The 24992-nt window shown below is 39.1% G+C and overlaps 1 protein-coding gene across 12 annotated transcripts in view; it reads left to right on the top strand.

Moving 5' to 3' along the window:
* The first annotated feature begins 23341 nt into the window (after nucleotides 1–23341).
* Nucleotides 23342–24992, top strand: part of ankhd1 (ankyrin repeat and KH domain containing 1) — a 139961-nt gene continuing 138310 nt past the window's right edge. For 7 of the 12 annotated variants that reach the window (XM_073067541.1, XM_073067534.1, XM_073067538.1 and 4 more), the window contains exon 1: nucleotides 23343–23761. In XM_073067541.1, coding sequence (XP_072923642.1) covers nucleotides 23576–23761 — 186 coding nt within the window. In that variant the 5' untranslated portion in view covers nucleotides 23343–23575. Of the gene's footprint in view, nucleotides 23762–24992 lie in introns of all 12 variants that reach the window. The other 5 variants (XM_073067542.1, XM_073067537.1, XM_073067533.1 and 2 more) reach the window with 1 other exon arrangement.

Raw genomic sequence — 24992 nt, 5'->3', positions numbered from 1 at the left:
AAATTGAGAAAATGAGTGTGTTAAATTGTGGAGTGGGAAAAGGGTGGACAGAACAAAGGGAAAGTTTGTGATAGGGTTCAGATTAATGTTGTCTAGACAACACAATGTTTTAGTGGCCAGGGGAAAGGACAAATTCTATCTAAGCTGTGGAGCAGTGTAAACAGAGGAAGGTAAGAGAGAAAGACCGGAACTGTGAAATGCAGAGTAAGGCAGTCACTGGAAATACTCAGTAAATCACATTGATTCATGGAGAGAGAAAAAAAGCTCAATTACAGGTCTTGCTTCAGAACAGAGCACAAACAGGAAAGGCTATGATCCAAAATTGTTGAGTTCAATATCATATCTGGAAGACTGCAACCCCCTTATGCCAAAATTCCTTAACAGAGACTGATTTCAAATATAAATTCAAAGGTCCCGGTGATCTACATCCAATAGTTTTGAAAGATTTGCAGATAGTAGATATCCTGGGTGTGTTTCAAATTTCCACAGATTCTAGAATATTCCTGTAGACTGGAGGGTTGTAAAAATAATCACTGCTCTTTAAGAAAGAGAAAACAATTGATGGCTAGTTAGCCTGACATCAGTATTAGGGAAAATACTGGACTCTATAGCTTTATTATCAGTCACTTAGAAACTATATAACTGAGAAGTGATACGGATTTATGAAAGGAAAATCATTTTAAGACCTCTACTAGGTTGAGTATGTATGTATTAGAGCAGATGTACAGTATTTAGATTTTTAGAAAATGCTACGATTATAAGTCAAAATACTTGGAATTGGGAGTAATAGTCATTTGAGTATTTAATGGACAGGAAACAAAGTGGGAATAAATAGATCCTCATTAGGTTGGCAGGAGATGATTAGTTTTATACCACAGAGATTGATGATTGGACCCCAGTGGGGGTTCAATATATTTCAATACATTTTTTGTACTTCAAAATATTAAATTAATTCAAAGGAAAACACGAGAGTCCAAAAATACTGGTACGGTATAGTCAGAATTTACTTCAAGTGAGACGCGCACGTATCACGTAGTGGCGTGATGACGCATGCATTCAACGTATTTTTGCATATAACCCGTAATTAAGCATTCTTGTTCAGTTCAATAATTAATCAAACTATATATAATACTACGCAAATATGATTGAAACATTAAATACACAACACTCCTGTAAACTCCACTCAATAGTAAATGCATCTCCACTATATACTGTGCTGTGGATACAACTACATACAGAGAGTACGTTTAAATTATCCCGTTCAGACATTAAGATTTAATCACTGTAGAGAATTTCTTACTCTTGAGAGGTAACGTTTTTCCTGACAAGGGGGATCATTCTGTTTGGAAGGTGAGAATCGTGGCTGTGAAACAATCTCATGTTCTGGCGTCTCCTCCGTGGAGATTGTAGGAGTTGACTCAGAGACTGCAGGAAGTGGTTCTAACAATGATCGTCACCTTTCTTCTTCTTCCTTTTTCTTGTAGGTTGTGAATCTTGATCTTGGAAAGCTGCTTTTACTTCACTGGAGAATTCTCTTATTAATCCTTCTATTTGCTCCCTTTATGATCTGATCTCTTTCTCCTGCACAACATCACCTGACGAATCCATTGACTCCTTTCTTTTAGTCCTTTCATTCATCCAGCTGGGCTTTGGTCTTTGCATCTATTTTTACAAGCAGTGTTATTTACAAGTTCATGGGATGACGTTAATGGACGCAGAGTAGATCCTGGTTCTTTATAATCACAAAAACCGGATGCTTGCTACTTTTCTGAAGCTCCCTGAACTCTTTTCCAGCTTAAAACCAAGCCACATTTCGCAAGTAACTGCCTGATTAACAGAACAGAAACGTTCTCAGATACGTTGCTTACAGAAAATGTTGTAGTTGGACCACTGCTTTGATTACTTACACGTTTCCTCTGAGCAGCACGGTCCTTTCTTGGTCCAATATGCTTTCCAACCACGACACGGAGGTTGGCACCAACACCTGTTTATCCTCGGTTGGGCAAACTTTCATGATGTTCGGTATGTAGACAATTGTGGCATCATCCAATAACTTTCTTAATTCACTTTCAGTTGGGTTCATTGCAGGGGTTATGGCACGCAAACGGTGAATGGATCTCCAATCAAGTTGTAGTAGTCTCAGCCAATCACACCCCCACAATGCTGGTCCTCCTGTTTTTACCACATACAAGCTCAATGTGGCCTGTTGGTTGTTGTATTTCACTGCAAAGAATGTCACTCCCACAGGAGTTATCTTTTCTCCAGTATAAGTTCTCAGTTGGATATCTGGAGGCTTCAGTTTAGTATTTATGAAATGCAGTTCAAACTCATTTTGTAGAATGACTGAGGCAGCTGAACCAGTGTCCAGCTCCATTTTATTTAATTTGCAGTTCACTTCTGAAGTAAGCCATATTGCTTGTCTCTTGTTAGTTTTCACATTATGAATCTTAGGAGTACTCAGTCCAATGTCACTCTCATGTTTTTCCTCAACAGCATGCAGATTAGTGCTCTTTTTGAAACTGCAACTTGGACTTTAATCTTTTTCTCTTTTCTGCGCCAACAACTTATGTTTGTCTGCCTGATGTCTTCTTTGTATATTGTCCTCCTTTGTTGCATTTTCTGCAAGTTTTGCTTCTAAATCTGCATTTGTTTGGTCTTTATGAGCCCCTGCCACAATAGTAACACAATTTGCAGGGGCCAGGCAGGTTTCTGTTTAGACATTGCAATTTTGCTCACACTCACTTTCATTCTTAACTGCAACTCAATTGTGTCTCTGTCTGCAATTTCCATTGAAACAGCAATTTCCACTGCGTGTTTGAATGTGAGCTGTGATTTCCACCATGTAAGCTGAAATGGAATCGCCTTGCTTTTGATTCTGCTTATAAAACCTAAAATATTCTGCAATCAACAATGGCTTTGGTTCCAAGTGATCCTGCATTACTTTAACAATAGTAGCAAAGCTCATTTATGATGGTTTAGTCAGAGAAGTCAAAATTTGAAGCAAACAGTATGTCTTTAAACCTAATGCCCTTGGCACTCGCTTCTCGTTGGTTATTTCATATAGCATTCCAATAGCTCAGCATACATGAGCCAATTACCATACCGTAATCAAACCCATCAATCTTTCTGATGTAGTCAGGCATTTCTGATTTTTTAAAAGATTATAATGACCACTTTATATGAACCCTGAATTCATCCATTTTTAAACTTTTTTAAAGAACTGTCGTATCTTCCCTTCCAAAGAATATATGCTGTGCTGCTTTTTGCTTAAAACTCAACCATCTTGCTGCATGTGCTGGACTGGGTATTTTACTCGACGTTCCTCTGAATTTGTTTTAGTTCGAACTCTGTTTTAACAGGTCAGCAGCCGTCTTGAGTTTATTTAAAAAATACATTGTCACCAATGTCATGTTCTGTACTTCAAAACATTAAACTAATTCAAAGGAAAACACAAGAGTCTGGGAACAAGGGTGTAGTTCGAGTTTACTTTAAGCGAGGTGTGCATGTATCATGTGGCAGTGTGATGACATATGCAATTAATGTATTTTTACATGTAACCCATAACTAATTATTTAAAAGAACAAGAACATGTAAATAGATATATATATATATATATATATACACACACATATATACATACAAGATTACTGAAATATTATTGAAACATTAAATACACAATAGCTATGCATTTTTAATAGAGACTGGGAAGTATTGATCTGCAAAGGGGTCTAGCAGTCATTGTCTTGCTTCATTGAAAATTATCATCTGGGCACAAGAGGCAGAAAGGAAGACAAATTTCATGTAATGTTCTCTAAGACTATAAGAAATGGAAGCAGAATTAGGCTATTCAGTCCATACAGTCTGCTCCATCATTCTATTATAGATGATATGTTCCTCTCAAACCCATTCTCCTGCTTTCTCCCTGTAACCTTTAATGCCCTTTCAAAAAGTAGTAGATACAGCCCAGTCCATCACGGGTAAAGCCCACCCCTCCACTGAGCACATCTACATGGAGCGCTGTTTCAGGAAAGTGGCATCTATCATCAAGGACCCTCATCATCTAGGCCATGCTTGCTTCTTGCAGCTGCCATCAGGAAGGAGATAAAGGAGCTTCAGGACCCACAACATCACGGTCAGGGACAGTTATTACCCTTCAACCATCGAGCTCTTGAACCAGAGGAGATAATTTCGCTCACCCCAACATAGAACTGTTCCCACAACCTATGGATTCACTTTCAAGGACTGTTCATCTCATGTTCTTGATATTTATTGCTTATTTATTATTATTAATTTTCTCTTGTATTTGGACAGTTTGTTGTCTTTTGCATATCGGTTGTCCATCTTATGTGTGGTCTTTCACTGATTCTGTTGTGCATTTTTGTATTTACTGTGAATGCCCACAAGAAAATGAATCTCAGGATTGTAAGGGGTGACATGTAGTATATACTTCAACAATAAATTTACTTTGAACTTATAATCAAGAAACTGTCAACCTCCGCTTTAAATATACTCAATGATTTGGCTACCACAGCCATCTAGCAATGAATTCCATAGATTCACCACCATCTGGCCAAAAAAAATTCCTCATAATCTCTGTTCAAAAGGGACATCCTTCTATTCTGAGCCTCTGGTCCTAGACTCTCCCATTAATGGAAACATCCTCTCTATGTCCAGTCTGTCAAAGTCTTCCTTTATTTTATAGGTTTCAGTGAGATGGCCTCTCATTTTCTCAACTCAAGTGAGTACAGGGCCAGAGCCATCAAACAGTCCTCACACATTAACCCTTTACCCAGAATCATTCTCATAAACCACTTCTGGGCCTTCTGCAATGCCAACAGCCCTGTTTCTTTGATTTGGGGCCCAAAATTGCTTACAATGCTCCAAATGCCATCTGACCAATGCCTTACAAAGCCTCAGCATTCCATCTTTGATTTTATATTCTAGTCTTTAAATGAATTGCATTTCACCTACTTACTACCAACTCAACCTGCAAGTTAACACCTATAGGGACTCCTGCACTAGGAATTCTAAGCTCTTTTGCACCTCCAATTTCTGAATGTGCTCCCTGTTTAGACAACAATCTATGTCTTTATTCCTTCTTTCAAAATGCATGACCATACACTTCCCTACACTGTATTCCATCTGCCACTTCTTTGTCCAGTCTCCTAATCTGTCCAAGTCCTTCTGCAGATTTCTTGCTTCCTCAACAGTACTTGCCCTTCCAGCTACATTTGTATCATCCACAAACTTTACCACAGAGCCAACAATTCCATCATCCAGAACATTAACTAATTGTTATAAATCATTATATATGGTCATGGTGAGACTACTTCTGGAGTATTGAGTGAAATTCTGACATATATATAAACACACACATTTGCAATGGAAGAAATGCTGTGAAGATTCAACACTTATAGTAACTTCTTAGGGAGCTTGACAGGCTTTGTATAGGGAGGAATCTTCCCCATTGAGAAATAATTCTCAGTTATGGTCTTAAAATAAGTGTGAGGGCATTTATAAATAAAATAAGGAGAAACATTTTCACTCAAAGGACAGTGAATGTTTGGAATTCTCCATCTCAATTAGTTATTTCATTCAAAACTGAGAATGACAGACTTCTCGTTATTAGAAGGAGCAAAACACGGGGATACAGCAGGAAAATAAAGGTAGGTCAGGCAGAGTCTACTTACTGGTGAAGCATAAATTTGTTATATTTTCAAGTTCAGTGGATCTGCCTTAAGATAGATGAGCTTGACATGAATTGTTGGATGGCTTAAAAGGCCGTGTCAGACTGGTACTTGATTATCTGATGGTATAGGGAACTAAAGAAGTGCTTTCATAACTTTGAGTAGGTATCCTTGTCAACAACAATTAAAGATTGTGGATGGTTGTTATGTGTTGAAATCAATGAGCAAGTTTGCGGAAATATAGCCAGCTTTCATCTTGTATGGCTGATGAGAAATAAAGCTACAAATTAATGACATAGCACACTCTACTCGAGATGTCAGTGACAGTGACCTAGGTTTTCTTCTTCACTGTTATTCACTGCTTTCACTTTGCATACCAATTATATCAGCTGAACTTGCATTCCACTTTTGTACTATTACTTATTAATAATAAAAGATAATTTATTAACTGGTAATGATAAATCCAAATAATCAACTGATCTGATTTGGCGCTTGTTCACAATTTGAACCTGGCTATGGAAGAAGTCAAACAAAATAGGAAGTTCATTAATCAGTTTCAAATGAGCTTCACCTAGTCTGAGGACATTATATTGGATGGGCAAGTGGTGCAAGGAAATAATAGTGGATCGAAACAGGTACGGTATTCTCCACTTCCTATTTCCCTACATGAAGGCAAATAAAACATAAGGGGGAAGACAAGAGTACTGGAGGTGTTGTTACAGGACACTTTGTTGAACTTTAATCTAACAGGTTTGTAAGGACGAGAAAATATGAAGAAGTCCTAGGCAGGTCAGGCTACCCATGCATGAAGTGTTCTTCGGCCTCCAGCCAGTAGTCATATTTCCATGTCTGCAAAGATGAAATGACTCCCTTTGGCAGACCTTGCACTGGAAAGTGTGCCAGTAAAGTGCAGATGGCAATACAAGATTGAGGGAATGCCTCAATGTAACTAGTTGTTACACTGCAAAGTCCCCCAAAACACTACAAGCACAGCATGTCTTTGCTTCAGAAGGTATCTCACACACACACACAAAAAAGTAATCAGTGCCCAATGGCAAATAATAAGTAAAATCTCCAAGTTGCTAACTAATATTTCCTTAAGTCCTGGCGCGTGTAATTGGCAATAAATGTGAGGACATTATTTCAGGCCTGTGGGTCAGGAGAGTAACAAAGTTCAGGAATCCATCACAAGTACCTGCTAAATGCTGTAAGACTGACAGTAATGGAGATTGAAATTAGTAGTGATGCTGCGTAAGTACTGATTTATGAAAATGGTGTACAGAAGATAACCTTCATCACATTACTAGTTCATAAACCACTGTGTTGACTTTACACAGTAATCAAAATTGATTGGGTGTTAAGCTGCTCCAATAGTTTCTTGCACTCTCACATCTAAGGTTTTCTTTCCCTGGCTTTTGCTTGCCTTCACTTACTGATCTGCTATTTTTTACAATTTCTGTTCAAAGCTTTTCAGCAGTGATGTGTGGTAGGTAAAATGATACTCATCAATATCAGCCACACACACTCATCAACCATCTCAACGCATCAGGAGCATCCTACCAAATTCATCAATATTTCTCCATGCACGCACAGTTGACATGAAGTGTTCAGGCACAGTAAGTTGGAAGACAAATGGTACGTTAGACTTCAATGCAAGAGGATTTGAGTACATTTACAAGGATGCCTTGGAGTTTCTGGCTCAGTTTTTGTTTCCGTATCTGAGAAAAGACATTCTTGCCTCTGTCTGGGTTGTCAGGACAGATATATGAAGAGATTCACAAGACTACAGAAGAAAGGGAGGAGATCTCTTACAAAATTAACAAAACTGAACAGACTAGGTTATTTCTGATGGCCAGAGAATGCAGGACCAGGGCCAGATTATTAAGATATATCAAAGCATTCTCATCAATCCTGAAGAGATCAGGATCTAATGGGCCCTGTACCACACTCAGGTGAACTAAGATGAGCTAAAATGGAGTATACCATTTGAACCAGGATCAGGAAACCTTTCTTCATGCAGACAGATATATTCCTTAATGCCAAAGGGATCAAGGGAATATCAGTAGAGGATAGGACCTGGATGTTCAAGTCAATGATCATGTCGATTGGTGGAGAAAGGTGGAAAGTCCACTCTTGCTCCCATTTTCCTGTGTTAAACACCTCTGAATGACTATTGATGCTCCCCCTTAAGTCATCAGCATCTTCGTTCACTTTACAGCATCCCTACAATTAATCACTAACCCCTACACTGTCCTACCTCACACAGTCATCAACACCCATCACATTCACTTCTGTGATGATCATTACACCCTCCCAATACATTAACACACCCCACATCCATAAACATCCTCACAGACTCATTGTACCTCCATTCATAAACAACTCTACCAATTCATCAACACCTGTCATACTATCAACACACCCTCATACTAATCAATATCCCTCTCATTTAATTACAGCCTGATACACTCAACTGCACCCTGCACACTCATCAACACCCTTAGGGTAATTGATTAAGCACTAAATATTATCAATGATTCTGGCTTTACTGCTCTGGAAGCCAGTGGTTTCGTGAGAACCAGCCCCTACTTGATGAATGTTAGATATTTACATCATGCATCGTACAAGTGCCTGAAATGTCTTGATTAATCAGAAGGAGCCATGTTCTCATCAACCATGAGGAACTTTTGGCTTGAGTAATGGAGCCTAATGAAGCATTAGCTCATCTTACTTCACCTTTGAGTGTGGTACAGGACCCACTAGATCCTCAGCTCTTTTGGATTGAGGAGGACACTTTGATATTGTTGTCATATTTTCCCAAACACATCTATATTTCAAAAGATGGCCTAATCCTGCTCCTATGTCTTATGGTCACTTCATACAGTGTGGTTCAAAGTGCTTTACAATGGGATAAAATGAAAACATGAAAATAAAAGACAAAATGATGTTAGCTAAAATCAAGGTTAAACAAATAGGTGTTTAAAAGTGTCAATTGAGTCTGCATCCCTTATAGTTTTAGGTATTGAGTTCCACAGTTTAGGAGCATAGTTCAAAAAAGCTGACCTGCCAATTATCTTTTGAGGGAAATTGTTTAAACTTAAGAGACCAGCAAAAGAAGACCTAAGAGTTCGCGCAAGATTATAAAACAGAAGTGATTCTGTGAGGTACTCCAGGCCCAGACCACTGAATGCTTTAAAGACAAATAAAAGAACTTAAAAATCAATTCTAAAAGATCCAGGAAGCCAATGCAGAGTAGTTAGGATGGGAGTGATATGCTCGCCCATTCTTATTTTGGTTAAGTGTCTAGAAGTGGTATTCTGAATGATTTGAAGTTTGTCAGTAGATTGTTTTGGAAGGCCAGTAAAAAGTACATTGCAATAATCTAGTCTATTTGATATAAAGGCATGAATTAGCTTTTCAGGATCATTAAATGGCAGAAATGGATGTACCTTTGCAATATTTCTTAAGTGTGGAAATGCTGCTCTGGTCATTTTCTATATGTGGGGTTTAAAATTCAGATCTGAATTAAAGATAATAAGCAGGCTATTTACTTCTGACTTTACAGGGCAGCCAAGTTCCCAAGTTTATCAAATGATCTCTTTTGGCTTTGGGACCAATAAGACTATAGTCTTATAATTCATTATACCTTCTCTTCAATGGCATTTCCTCCATTCTTTTACTTTGACATTTTAGTACACTCTTGCCAAAGGAGAGACATTCTGGGAAACAACTGGAAATGTGCATTTTTAAATCTAAAATACTGTACCCCCCTAGAAAAGTTTTATGTCTAGTTTCTTTGCAATGGGGTCAGTTGCACACTTAACTTTTTCAAACTAAAAGCTGCTTCAAAATTCAACTATCCAACATTTGTTCAAAGAGCAGAGTTCAATCATGTTTTTCACCTTCATTCAGAGAAAAAAACATTTCAATTACAAGACTTATTCCCTGCAATTTGGAATCTTTAAGTGCAGTCTCATAAGAGTGGAAATAGAATATGAAACCATCTCTCAGATTGGGGGCACATCTGGCTCACTGTGCCACAATCCTGCCTGCCCCCAAGAAAACCTGCTTTGGCATCGTAAAAACTGGCAGCTGGAAATTCTTAAACCCATGACAGTCACTCTAGAAAAACAGTGCCTTCTTGTTCACCAATGTTCTTGAAACTGCTCCTTAATTGCCTGCACATGTACAAACTTTTGAAATGATTAAGATTCTTCTAAGGGTGTCAATTTCCATTTATTCTTTCTTGTGTCTTGGCTGCATCCTTTGGCTGCGAGGACAGTTTGTCCGCTCAAGGTAAGTGCTTGATGGTAAATTCCTCTAACTGTTTAGGATTTTCTTCATTGGTTTCATGCACTTCTGAAATTGACTTAAAATCACAGGATTTTAATGACCATGATGAAAATTGTTTCCAAACCTTTCTGAAGTCTTAGAAGAAAAGGATGCATTGAATTTTTGCTGCAAATGATAGCACTGACTTGCTTTAGCCATAGTATATGGGTGTAAGAATTGATGATACCCTGAGAGATGATAACAGCATCATATGTCTTAAAAACATAACTTGATTCTGATTTGCATTCTTGTGTTAATAACATAACTTGTGTTAATGTTTATCTGGATCAAAATAAGTTAACATTCAGATTATATAATTTTGGTATGTGTGTGTTTTTGATCACAATGCTAGATTTTAAATGTTCCAATACGGTAAAAGTGGCATGAAAATTACTCTGATAGATTTTTAATAAAATATTTGAATTTTTCATACACATTTCTAAGTCATTTTTCTTTCTGCGTGTAGACAAAAAACAAATGTTTTGAAGAAGTTGGTTATGTAAAATGCACTGATTCACTATTGTCTCGGAAAAGCAGTTTCTCCTCATCCCCATCCTAAATCTATTCCCCTGATTCTTGAGACTATATGCTGTGGTTCTAGCTTCACTTTAAAGTTCAAAGTTAAATTTATTGTCAAAGTATATATATGTCTCCATGAGATTCATTTCCTTGTAGGCATTCACAAACAACAGAATCAATGAAAACTATACACAAAGACCAACAATCAATGTACAATAGACAAACTGTTCAATTAAAGAAAAAACAAATAAGTAAATAACTAATTCAGAGAACGTGATTTATAGAGTCCTTGAAAGTGAGTACACAGGTTGTGGAATGATTTCAGTGTTGAGCGAAGTTATCTACACTAGTCCAGGCACCTGATGGTTGAAGAGCAATAGCTGTTCCTGAACCTGGTGGTATGGGACCAAAGACTGAGGCAACTCCGTTCTGATGGCAGCAGTGAGAACAGAGCATGACCTGGATGGTGGGGTTCCCTGATGATAGATGCTGCTTTCTTGTGGCAGCGCTCCTTGTAAGTGTGCTCACTGATAGAGAGGGCTTTTCCTGTGATGGAAACAACTTTCCTACCTCTATATTATCTATCCTTTTCACAACTTTACATGTTTCTAAAAGATTCCCTCTCATTATTCAGAATTCTGACGAGTACAGTCTCAGGCCAACTACTTCATCTCCGGAATCAACCCAGTGAATAGAAAGGGTGACTAGAAACTCACAAATCTGTTCAATTCTTTGGAGGAGGACCCAGATCTATGACTTTCTCACTCAGAGAGGAATGTGCTAATATAGAACCAAGGAGATGATTCCTAACTGACTGAGAATATTGTGTTTGGGTACATTCTGTATCAATAATCCAATTAATTAAAATTAATTCAATGTCTTTAAGAAAAGGTTGGATTCATGTTTAGAAATCAACATTCACAAATGTACTGCAGTAAGTTCTGAGCTTTTGCTATTTAAAATGGAAATTTCTAGATCACCATATAATTTACTGTTTCAACGTGGCCAGGTCAGTCAAAACTAATCACTATTTATAATCTAGATTTGTGTTTTGCATGCTGGTAGTTAAATACTTAAATATTTATTGATTCAGCAATGTAAGAAAACTACTGCACCCACTCCTGCAAATGCAATTCCTCATTTTCTGGTTAGAGATACAGATAATAAGACATCAACTCTTCAGTGATCCGTGACAGTTGGTAGATACTAAAGAAAGATTATATTCATTCTCCAAGGAGATTATTGAGAAATTAGAGATACTATTAGTGTGCTAGATAATAGCTAACAATGACAATTTTCAAAAAGCTATAGCATAATCTTTTAATTGTCACAGAATACCGATGTTCACCAATGTAATGATTTAAACCCAAAAAGTATATTCTGAAACAACCATACATGAAACAGATAAAAATTAATCAGTGGATTTGGTGAGCTAGCTGATTGGCGAATTTGATATTGACATATATCACAATCCCTATTCCTGTTTGTTTTGAATGCTCTGACATATCAAGTGGTAGGTTTCTTACCAACGTAACTCTGTATTTCCCTGTGACACTGCAAATGTATTGTGTAACTAAGGGATTCAGTATATATATTGACCAGGGGTTGGGCAGTACAATCCACATGGATACAAGGATTGCTTGATTCAGTTTGAATTGGACAGAGAGAATCAGTGTTAAGGAAAATATAAACCGTGTGCAAATAAATGCGAGCTTGGCCCACTTAGTAGTGAAAGGATTGATGGCTTCAACCTCCATCAGATTATTGTAATGTTTTTAACCTCTGCTCTCCAAATTTGGAATGTGGCAAATGATTTAATTGTCTGTCCAAAGTGTACAAACAACTTTTCAATGTGATCCTGGTGGGTGAAGACCTAGCATTTAGAGTGACATTTTTAAGTGTAATGTTGAGAGAATTGGACATTGTGAGAGGTACCATTTGCAGCTATGAAGGTAAAATTGTACTTGGGTATTTGTGAATGATATATTGTTTTAATTGAAGAACCTGGTGAGTTCATTTGGTATCCAGAATATCATTATGATCCCATTAAAAACAAATTAACTGTATAGTTATTTGGTTGTTTATGATTTCTTATTGCTTAGGCAAACTGGCTGCAGTATTTGCCTAAAGAACAGTAATTGCACTATAAAAGCCTTTTGCGATCTCTTCAGCATATACTAAGTACAAAGTTCAAAGTAAATTTATTATCAAAGTACATATATGTCACCATATACAACCCTGAGATTTATTTTCTTGAGGGTATACTCGATAAATCCAATAACCATAATAGAATCAATGAAAGACTGCACCAACAGGACAAAGAACCAGTATGCAGAAGACAACAAAATGTGCAAATACAAAAGAAAAAAAACAATAACTAGACAAACAAACAAACAATAAATATCAAGAACATGAGATAGAGACTTTGAAGGTGAGTCAATAGGTTGTGGGAACAGTTCAGTGATTGGGCAACTTAAGTTATCCCCTCTGGTCCAAGAGCCTGATGGTTGAGGGGTAACAACTGTTCCTGAACCTGGTGATCTGAGTCCTGAGGCTCCTGTACCTTACTTTTGATGGCAGCAGCATGAAAGAGCATGATCTGGGCGGTGTGAATTTCTGATATGGATGCTGCGTTCCTGTGACAATGTAGACATGCTCAATGGTGGGGGGAGCTTTACCCATGTTGGACTAGGCCATATCCACTGCTTTTTTTGAAGGATTTTCTGTTCAATGATATTGGTGTTTCCATACCAGTCTATGGTAGAGCCAGTCAATATATTCTCCACCACAGAAGTTAGTCAAAGTTATAGATGTCATGCTGAATTTCACGAACTCCAAAGGAAGTAAAGGCACTGCTGCACTTTCTTTGCAATTGCACTTAATGTGCTGGGCCCGGGACAGGTCCACTGAAATGATAGCACTGAAGAATTTACTGACCATCTCCACCACTGATCCCACTGATGAGGACTGGCTCATGGACCATTGGTTTCCTCCTCCTGAGGTCAATAATCAGCTCATTGGCCTTGCTGACCTTGAGTGAGAGGTTGTTGTTGTGGCACAACTCTGCCACATTTTCAATCTCCCTCCTATATGCTGATTCAACACCACCTTTGATTCAGCCTACGACAGTGGTCAGCAAACCGGAAAATGGCACCGGAGCTGTGCTTAGTGTCACAGTCATAAGTGCTCTCATGTTGGCCTCAGACTGAAATCACAGGATCATTGAGGACTGTTTGTGATGGTTGCTCCATGTTTTGACAGACTAAGCGAGCATCAAAGACATTAAGTTTATCTGTAAGAATTGTAGCTTATGTTGCTTTATTTTACTTTAGAAGTGAGTGATAGCATTCAAGCCCTACCACATCTGTCAAGCATCCTTCATTGATTCAGGTTTAGTTCCGAATTGTCACTTGGCCTGTAAGCTGGTATACCGGAGATCAAACCTGTACCTCCTGTAACCTTCTGTGTTGCTAGACTTGAAAGCCTCTTACCTAACCCTCCACAGACTGCAGATCTCATGGTTTCATCCAGGGCTTCTGGTTCGGGAAGACTGAATGACTCTGTGAGGACACACTCATCTACAAATATTTTTATATAGTGACTTCAGATCCACAGATTTGTCCGTGAACACAGTGCCAAGAAATGAAAGCATACACCCTTGAGGTGCATGTCAAGATGCCCCAAAAATGTTTTCCAGCCAATTAAAATAGTTTTCAGAAGTATAATTACTATTTTAGGAGATAGAGATGAGGTGACCTAGCTATAGTATGCAAACAGACATTGGAATAGAGAGCACAGTATATTTCAAGATTCTGTTGTCAAGCATGTGGATGAAATGGTCTGCCTATCAGAGCTGTTTGGATGTGTTCTGGCTTGAGTGGTGGGGATGGTGCCTTTAGAAAGAATGCTGCTGTGAGTTGACCTAACTTACCACATGGTTTGCAGACAGCATTGATGCTGTTCTCCACAATTTAATTACCTTTACCCAAAAAAAATAGTTTCATTGGAGATAGTTCAAAAGCAGCTCATCTTGGGATGAGAGGACTGACCTATCAAGAGAGACTGAAGGGGTGGGGCTTGTATTGTTTGGAGCTTGGAAGAAAAGGGGAACTTTATTGAGAAAGGCATCTTGACATGGTAGATCCAGAGATGTTTTCACCAGTGGGAGAGTTGAGAAGGCTGGAGACATATTTACTTTTAAAATAGAGATATGTGGAAATTTATCTTCTCCGAGCATTGTGAATCCCTGGAAAGGTTAAATTATTAGAAGTAATTAAGGTAGAAGCAGATAAATTTTAAAAAAAAGAATGACACAAGAGGAGCTGAGGCTACTTATATCAATCCTGATCATACAAAATGGTGGAGCAGGCCTGACAGGCCTGGTGGCCTAACCCTGCTCATGTTTTCTTGTGCTAGGTTGGAAGAAGCTTAGGAAAAGGATAAGTTTTGGCTGCATGGTCTCAAAGATTTAACAATTACCATGCACAATCTTAAAAATCCAAGCAGAAGAAAAGCAGGTTTGTCAGATTAGTCATGGTGCTGTAATAAAATATCCAACAGTGTTTTATTGTCAGATGTTGGTTGATTTGTATGGATGGTAAGTAATCAATGACATAATGGAGAATCATTAACATTGAAAAGCCATGATTTTGACTATCTGCTTAGTGCTAAACTGTGTAAAGTTTCTATATCTGAAAAGTTTAAAAGGCATGTTTTTGTTAATGCCTATTGGAATTTGAGATTTTTCAATAAAACTGCAGTCCATCAAAATATAATAGCACAGGGAATCAGTGTCAGTAAATTCATTACATAGAAAGTGTATAGCTAGTTTAGAATCAGGACAAAGTGGGATCAACATGAACAATAACAGAGGCAATCCCAGCAGCAATCAGAATGTAATGTTAATCCCAGGCTAGCAAGCATTGTCTGCTATTTACTAAGGTTATAAAGGTCAGTCTCTATCTCCCCGGTAGAAATGCAAATATGATGTAATATAATTGGCTCTGTGTGGACAGTTGAGTGGTAAAATGCTTGTCTGTTGTGCTATAAGCCCTTCAGACCAGAACCTGCTTAATTCAGTTTGCACGGAGTCAGTTGATCTCAGCTAGACCTAACTGAATAAGTCTTGGAGATTTTAAAATTAGAATATTTACCACCCAGTGTTCCCATTCCTGATCATCAGAATTCCATTTGAGGTAAAGCAGAATTAGGCCCAGGTATTACACCCTCCAGTTTTGAAAGGAATATTTTCTACACAGAAGTCTTCCCTGGGTTACGAATGCACGGCTTACGGACTCCCCATCTGTATGATCGAGACCAGTAAGTTGGATGGTAATGAATTTGGCATCAGCTGCTAGGTAGGTATGGGGTCTTTCCATGTGACTTCCCCCTCCCACCAAGCACTGGGTCAAGCCAAGGGGAGCTATTGGAGGAATGGGCAAAGAAGTGGCAGATGGAGTACGGTGTCTGAAAGTGTATGGTCAAGCACTTTAGCAGAAGGAATAAAGGCATGGACTATTTTTAAATAGGAAGAAAATTCAAAATTCAGAGGTGGAAGAGGACTTGGGAGTCCCCGTGCAGGATTCCCTAAAGGTTAATTTGCAAATTTAATCAGTTGTAAGGAACGCAAATGCAATATTAACATTCATTTCAAGAGAACTAGAATGCAAAAGCAAGGATGTAATGCTGAGGCTTTAGAAGACATTGGTCAGACTGCACTTGGGGAGCATTGTGCCTCTTATCTAAGAAAGGATGGGCTAGCATTGGAAAGGGTCCTGAGACGGTTCACGAGAATGATCCTAGGAATGAAAGGGATAACATATGAGAAGCGTTTGATGGTTCTGGAGAGGAGTGTAGGACCAGAGGGCACAGCCTCATGATTGAGAGGCATCCATTTAGAACAGAGATGAGGAAAAATTTCTTTAGCTGGAGGGTGGTGAATCTGTGGAATTTGTGCAGGCCAGCTCATTGGGTATGTTTAAGCAGAGATTGAAAGGTCTTTCATTAATCAGGGTGTCAAAGATTATGGGGAGAAGGCAGGAGAATGGGGTTGAGTGGGATAATAAATTGGCCATGATGGAATGGTGGAACTGAATGGCCTAATTCTGCTCCTAATGTGTTATGGCCTTATAGATGAAATTGTTTTGGTATAAGTTTTAGACTAAATGGCAGAGTCCCAAATTTGGTGTCCAGGTCTTTTCAGGAGTGAACTACCGACATATTTCTGAACAAAATTATGTCAGTTTGAATCAATTTTCCACAGGTCCTCTTCATGGACACTAGCCTCCCAGCATCAAGGACATCTTCAAAAGATGCTTCAAAAAGACAGCATTCATTGTTAAGGACCTCCGTCACCCAGGGCACTCTCTTCCTATTGCTACCGTCAGGGAGATGGTTCATCAGCCTGAAGACATACATTGAATGTTTTAGGAAACGCTTCTTCCCCTCCACCACCAGATTTCAGAATGGACATTGAACCAACCCATGAACACAACCTAACATTTTATTCTCTTTTTGTACTACTTATTTAAATAAATAATTTATTTTTTTATGTTTATATATCTTATTGTAATTTATAGTAATTATTGCAGCCATAAAGCAACAAATTTCACGACATGTCAGTGATATTAAACCCAAATCTGATTCAGATTTTTGACTCAGACAGCTGTTTGAAGCTAAAATGTCAAAATTTGAAGCTAAAATGGGAAAGGCACGCATAAAGCAATAGTGCAACTATCACATTGAATAGTTAGTATTAGAGGCTCAAGAAGAAAATTTGCCTGTGGGCCAAATTTGATGTATAGCAATTCTTGCCTCAGCCTACTTGTGTGAAGATAAAGAGCAAATCTGTAGGGAAATTGCAAAGATGTGTAAAAGCAATAACGGGGTTGTCAGATATCCAAATATAGACTGGAACAGCAATGACATGAGGAACAAAGATGGGGCAGAGTTTCTGGACCATGATCAGTATACTTCAGATCCAACAAGGAAGACAGTGATGCTGTATCTGGAAGCAAAAATTCTAATATCATTAAATTCACAACAGCTATGTTGAAGGACATAGACTAATCAGAAGTAAAAATTATCACTGGGAGAGATAGATCAATCATAATCAGCTGAAAGCAGATCCGGCTTGGATAAATTGGAATCTAAAGTGACCAAGAAATCTAAATGAATAATGCAAGACTTTTAAGATTAAAAATTTCATCTAAAGTCTAGGTATACTGTATTCACATGAGGGATAGGGTAGAGAGATAAATGCCAGAACTTAAAAAGATGGAACAGAAAATAGAAGAGGCAAACAAGAATATGTTATAGGTGAGACATATGTCAAAAGTTGTTCACACGTAGGAGAGTCAATTCCATTCCCTGTCATTTTGGACACTTTAGAGACTGGTGCGGATCGCTCAGCACATCTGTAGATGTGAACTTCCTACTTACTATTCGGGACACTTACAGAGACAGGTGTGTAAAAACGGCCTGAAGGATCATTGGGGGCCCAAGTCACCACAACCACAAACTGTTCCAGGAAATGGTACCGCAGCATAAAAGTTAGGACCAGCAGGCTCCGTGACAGCTTCTTCCACCAGGCCAGCAGACCGATTAATTCACGCTGATACAATTGTATTTCTATGCTATTGACCTGTCGCACATACAATTTATTATTGATTACTATAAGTTGCAGATTTAGATGGAGACGTAACGTGAAGATTTTTAATCCTCATTTATGTGTAGGATGTACGTAATAAAGTCAATTCAAGTACAAAAGGAAATAGGGACTCAAAGACAGAGCACAAGGAAGGATGGACAACAAACATGAACACAAAAGCCAAAAGTATTCCATAGGCAGATTAATAGTAAAAGATTTCAAGACAAGAGGAGGAGCTGATTAGAAACTAAAAGGAAAGCCAAGCTCGGCAATCAACCAAACTTCCAAATAGCCAACCCGAGCTACCAATATTCTGCAATATTTCACTAAAGAGAAAAATTTACTCACAGAAGGAGCAGAAATGGCCAGGGTACTAAATTAGTTCTTCATATATGATTTCATCAAGGAACAAGATGCTTCTGGGTTTTCAGCAAAGAAATGCCAGAGGACAGAGAATGCTTAAAGAGGAGATACTAGAAAGCCTAGCTGCACTTAGTTGATAAAACATTCAATTGAAATGGGATGCATCCTAGAATTATGAGGGAAGTAAGAAAGGAAATTGCAGTGGCAGAACCTGTAGGCTTCCAAGAATATTCAGAAATGGTACTTGAGGAATGGAAAACTGCAACATTACACAGTCTTGTTCACAGCTGGAGGGGAGATCACAGAAACAGAATAGTGAATTTTAGGGCAGGGTATGTGGTTGTATTGGACAAGGTTGATTTGGGAATACATTAAGACCTATGGGAGTGAGGGTACTGGTTAAGTGAGGATCAAAACCTGCAGAGGATAAAAGACTGAGGAAGGTCATTTTCCTGATGAGATAATGGGATGCAGAAACTTAAGAATATGAGGTGGAGAGGTATGGATAGGAAAATAACCTCCAAGATAGAAACTTTAAGATATCTACTTTGAGCAAGATGGACTCTCTGGTCAGTTGTCCAAAGAGGAATCCAAATGAATACTGTAAGCAGCCAACTGGTTGGGGCTTTCTGCATAATTAACAAACCTGATATGCATGGTAGAATTTTGCTTAAGTATCATGAAAAGAACATTGTGCACCAATTTATGCCACAAATAAATTGGCTGACATAAATTGGTGGATGACAGCTGGATTCTGTGTACTCAGCTCATCACATGGACTCCTGGCCATAATACCAATGTATGAGCACCTCCGGGATAAATGGTGTACTCCTGTTTCCATGCATATCTATAATAAAATTATTGGTATTTACTGACATCACAATTTGTATGAACACTGGGTCCTTGTACAAGATGTATGCTTTATGATTAACTTCCCAGAGGCATCACACTAGTAAAGTCAAACCTACCTTATCATTGCAAAATAAACATCACAAAGCCTTCAAGAAAGAGTTCTACAAAACAATTTGGCTCTTAATGCACCAAATTGACAAATTAAAAAAATTGTTTATATCAAATGCAGCAAAATTGCTACTCTAGTGCTCAGCTACAGAATACACCAAAGAAATTCAATGATGTAACAAGGCACGCTTTAAGACATGGAAAAGACTTTAATTCTGTAAGCTGCCTCCACTGTACAAAATAGCACTTACTCACTGTGAAGCGCATGACAAAATGTTGTATTTAGGCAAACCTAATAAAGTGTCTACAAGTAGTTCTCAGATAACATAACACTGGAACTTTTTCAAATGCCCTTTACATAAAGTAGATAAATACTTAAATAGTCCAGTGTCTAAATTTACATTCTGTATGCAGCAAAATGTTAAATAATTTTATGTGCAGTAACTCAGAAGGGCTGTGAATTGGACAGGTGACTTCCACGGCAGACTTAGGCTTCCTTTGTCAGCAGAAGCTAATACCTTTGGAGTTTATATATGCACGATATACATTTATTAAAAATTTCAACATGTTAATTGTATTTTATTTGTTGTAATTCAATGTAGTTTGGATGGCTGAAAGACAAAACTAGTTGCAAGTTAAACAGTGTTTTCAATTCAGCTTGTATAAGAAATATTAATGAATATGATCATTATAGCTCTATTCCAATTTTGATATAGAAGAGATGAAATCCAATCTTAATCCTCATCAACAGTATTAATGTTACCATATTGCAATTGATTAATTTGATTTTTTTTCTCAAGCCCATTGTACATAAAACATTACAGGTCAATTCATTTCATTGGAAATGACTTGAAATAGAAACCAAAAAGCTGTCCAAACTGCTATTTCCGTTTCCATTTCTCAATTCAACCATGAGCATTTTCGCATACCATATTTATCTGCTGGATGTTATGTTATTTTAGACTTAATTTAAATTTATTCTGAGTCTTCATATTTACTCATCTTGAATCTGGTCAGTATCCTGTGAATCTGCAAGGTACAACTGCTGTCTTATAATGGTGCATTATTTTTTGCATCCCAACAATAAAGTTCAAAATCCAACTGTTTTTGCAAGTTTATCACACTAGGATTAAATTTAATTCCTGCACGTTTGTTTCTGTAATCTGCTCCAGCTCTCTATGCTCTGAGAATTCAGTTCTCCTGATCTGCATTTGAGAATTGCACATGTCCTTTGCCACTCACACAGAAAACATACATTCTGATGTCTAAAATCTGAAATGTGAAATTCCCTACCAAAGTGGAAAAATGATTCCCTTTTACCTCCTTCTCTCAGATCCACTTTAAAGCTACCTTTGACTTATATAGGTACTCCTGAAATACTTTATGAGAAAGTGACCAGAGCCAAGCTTCAGCCTTGAGGTGCAGTGGACATCGCAGTGAACTTGCAACACAAGTGGCCAATTTCCATCAGTGTTGACTCTTTCTGATTTCAGATTCAGATTTACTTACCACAGGTACACCGAAACATACAGTGAAATGTGTCACTTGCGTTAACAACACACCCAAGGACGTGCTGGGGACAGCCCGCAAGTATTGCCACACATTCTGGTGGCAGCATAGCATTCCAATAATGCTTGGCAAAACAAACAGAACACAACAAGCAACAAAAGTGAAGCAAATCCCGTTCTTTCCTCCCTGCACCCATCTACACACATACACAGTCCTCTAACCCCAAGACTTTGGCTTCCAGCCTCCCACTAACTTGTGGATTTGTGGACACTGGGCTCCAATTTCTTCAGTGGACTCAGGGCTCCGGCTATCGGGCCTTCTGGACTTGCGATCAGCCTTTAGGCTCCGATCTGGACCTCTGCTCAACCTTGGGTTTCAATCTTTGGTATCGACACAGGCCTTGCAAACAATAATGAACGAGGACTCTGGATGAGGGTGCAAACTCTAGCCTTAGAACTCTGGACTCACAGACGACGGGACCCCACAAACTAGGCCTTACGTTTCGGTCTCACTGATGAGAGAACCCTGAATGTCCTCACCAGTCTGCTAGCCTGATATCCCACCATGCTCACGCTGCTGGACTTCGAATGTGGAGCGGAGACTAGGACTCCTGTCCTACAATTCCACCCCACATCCCTAGACCCTAACCTAACCCCCAACTTCCCTCTCTGTCCTCAAAACCATCCCTACAAACCTTAAAAAAAATGGACTGCGCTGTCACCATGACGAAGACTGCAGCTCAGTCCCATCTTGGAACCTTTCATCGAAATATGAAAGAAATTACACTTAAGATTCATAAATCAAAGATTATCTATTGACTAGAAAGGTCTACCACAAAACTCTGGGAAAGACAAATTAAAATATCAGGGGAGCCATCTCTGTGAATGCAATCATCAATGTTGAAATTCACTATCACCCTTGCTGTTCCACTTCCAGAAGAGCTAAACGAATGTCAGTGTCCTCTCACAGTCTATTATTTCAGAATAATTGCACACTCTGTTCTGATGTAAAGGCTACGGTTTTTTCATTCCACCACTAGATTCCCAAAAAGGACAACTCTATTCTGAGTGTCATAGCAAGAGATTAAAAAAAAGGACAAAATAAAACATTTTAGGATATTCTCAAAGCCTCCTTGAAAAAGTGTAACATTTTCCCAACTACTAGGAAATCCTGGCCTACATTAGTTCAAAATAAAAAGGGCCTTTCAAAGGGCATTGAGAAGTGTGAGTCTCTCTGTCGGGATCAAAGCCCAGTGTAAAGAAATGCAATATATTTCTATCTCCCCACCTACCTTCCTTGTTGAAAACCTCTGCCTCCATCTGAGACGGAATTAAGTCTTACGTTGGCCTCAGCAGCCACCTCAGAACCCACAGAAGCACAGATCTTCTATCCCATAGGTTGCCCAAGAAGGGCGAGAAGACTAAATAAATGTAACTTTTGTAAGGTGAAGCCAGTTACATTCAGTGAGTTGAAACGCATTTCTTCCACACTAGTTAGCCTCCTCCTATTTGGGCAAGTCGAAGGTCCTCCAAACGTGACAGCAGCTTCACTCACATTATACACTTAATAGATTCATGTGCTAAATCTTTATGCTTGATAATGTCTTTGAAAACTTATTGACTTTTTTTCAGTTTTGGGCTGGATATCTGTCAATCGATGTTAAGGGACTATCACTGGCTACTGTGCACTACGATAGATATAAAAGGGCTGGATTTTAAAAAGGTATACTTCAGCCATGGCTTCCTGTGGCGCATTTCGGCGCAGCTTTGGAGAATGTTAAATCACCTAGACCTCCCCCTCGGGGCGGGATGCGCTATTGCGCAATCTGGGGATAGTTTCTTTTAAAAGGAGCGTGGTTTGTCTCAACTCTGGACACTACAACTACTGCTGACCCCAGCAATGAAGGTAATTAGGGGTAAGAGAGAAAAAAAAACTGAAAGTGGAACACCATAGTGAGCCAATAATCGATGGCAGGGAAACCACACAAGGACATTATTTCTGAGCTATCTGAAGTCCACAGGTAGCAACCCAGCTATATAAATGAATCTTTGTCCTACACAAGGCGTACACCCCCCCACCCACCCACCCCACCAAAAAAAATCCATCACCCATCCGGGTTCCTTTGTAGAAGACATTACCATTCAACCTAACCTGATCAGAGCCCGCTAGATTATTGGATTGACAGCCGCCTTGACGAATAGCAAGCCCTATCGGTTGCCATTACGCTACGTAACGGAAAGTCAGTTGTACCTTCTCCCCAATTAGCATCGAGCGCTTCGGGAGGGGAGAGGAGGGGGTGTCCGGATGTGCACCTATCAAGCTAGTCGGAGCAAGCGCACAGAAGTTAATGGTTCGGGTGGACTAATATTCGCGGGGCCTAGTGTGTGTGTGTGTGTGAGTGTGTGTGAGAAAGAGAGAGAGCGAGGCGCGGGGCTTTCGCTGCTGGTAGCTGAAGTCAAACTTTACATCAGAAAAATTGAAACACAATATATAATAATACACAGCTTCTAGTCAGACTCAGAGGCGCCCGACACGGTAAGGATAGAGCGCGAAGAATATGCAGAATGAAGTGATAGCGGAGAACCGAGCGCTGGACACGATGACAGAAGGCTTTGAAGACGAGATAGATTCTGTGACCGCTGCCGTCAGCACTAAAGTTCGCATTTTAGAGCCGACTCCCGGAGATCGCCTGGATTTCAAACTGGCCGTGCTCTCTGGGAGCGAAGAGGATGAGGTTTCTGAGGTAAAGTGACCCTTGCTTCACGTCGCCACTCAACTACACCCGCTCTTTAGTGAATCATTTGAAGGTGTTGATAGTACCCCCCCCCCACTTCCCCACCAATCTCCTCCCCTCCATAAAAGAGTAGGCCTAAGAACTGAGCATCAATGGCGGTGCGCACAAATCCGGGCCTAAGTTTGTAGCACGAAGCCGAGGCTTGATCGCGGAGCTGGGTGAAGCACTAGGCCGGGGTGGGGGTTGGGGGTTTGGTTTTTGGTGTGGGGGGGTTAGAAAGAGGAGCCAAAGAGACGATGCGCTTGCGCAGAGGCCTCCCCTAGTCTTGGGAGGTGTAGTTTAAAAGGTGACTTGGAGTTTGAAGGGAATCGGAGGAAAAGCAAGGTTGAACTACATCTCCCAGCTAGCCACACGATCGTCCTAGCTCCTTGGTTTTTTTTGGAATCCAGAAACTAGTTCAGGCCTGAATTGTCCTAAAGCCTCTAACCTCTTTCAAATCATAGGTTACGTTGATAAAATCAACAAAAGGCGCTGCATTTACGATTTTCTATAAAGTAAATGCTTCATCTAAGATATAATTTTCTCCACGATATGTTTACTCGTTAAATTTTCAGTCCAATTTTCTGTGAATGTGTTTCGCTTACGTATGTCTGACTACTGCCGAAGTTGGAAGGTACCATATTATTCCCTTTTACGTTAGGAAGCGTCGAACATAAGGGAAATGGGCCTAGTGGGCCTACAACCTTTGAATGCTGTCCCTGCTTGCACAAATGTAGTCTTGTGGGCCTCGTCACATGATGTAATCTCATAGAACGAATGTGATTGTAATTTGTATCTCAATTACAGTTCCAGATTGATTTTGATGCATAACCAGATGAGCTGACGTGCCTGGTTTCCCTGGATTGGGAAGAGATGATTGCTATGTTCATGTGTAACAATTAGAACAAGTAGGCAAAAAGAAAATCGTTTTGTTTTTAAAATTTCTTTCCCTGTCTTTCTTATGGGAAAGGTGATTTTTAATGGTATTAAATATCTTGGGTGTGAGTTTGTCATGTCCCGACAGCTAAATAGTAGAGCACCTTTGCATATATATGTAAAAAAACTAAATCATCAATTTCTTGAGTAAAAGTTAGGTTGAAGAGAAACTTGGGGTATCTTAAGATGAAGGAAAAGAATTACTAGAGTAGGCTGATGAATTACATGTGTCTTCATGATTCCTTGGAGTTAACTAAGAATTCAG

Source organism: Hemitrygon akajei, chromosome 15 (assembly GCF_048418815.1).
Source record: "Hemitrygon akajei chromosome 15, sHemAka1.3, whole genome shotgun sequence".
Classification (NCBI taxonomy): Eukaryota; Metazoa; Chordata; class Chondrichthyes; order Myliobatiformes; family Dasyatidae; genus Hemitrygon; species Hemitrygon akajei.
Note: the sequence above shows the minus strand (reverse complement) of the source record. Positions and strands in the feature narration are given on the sequence as shown.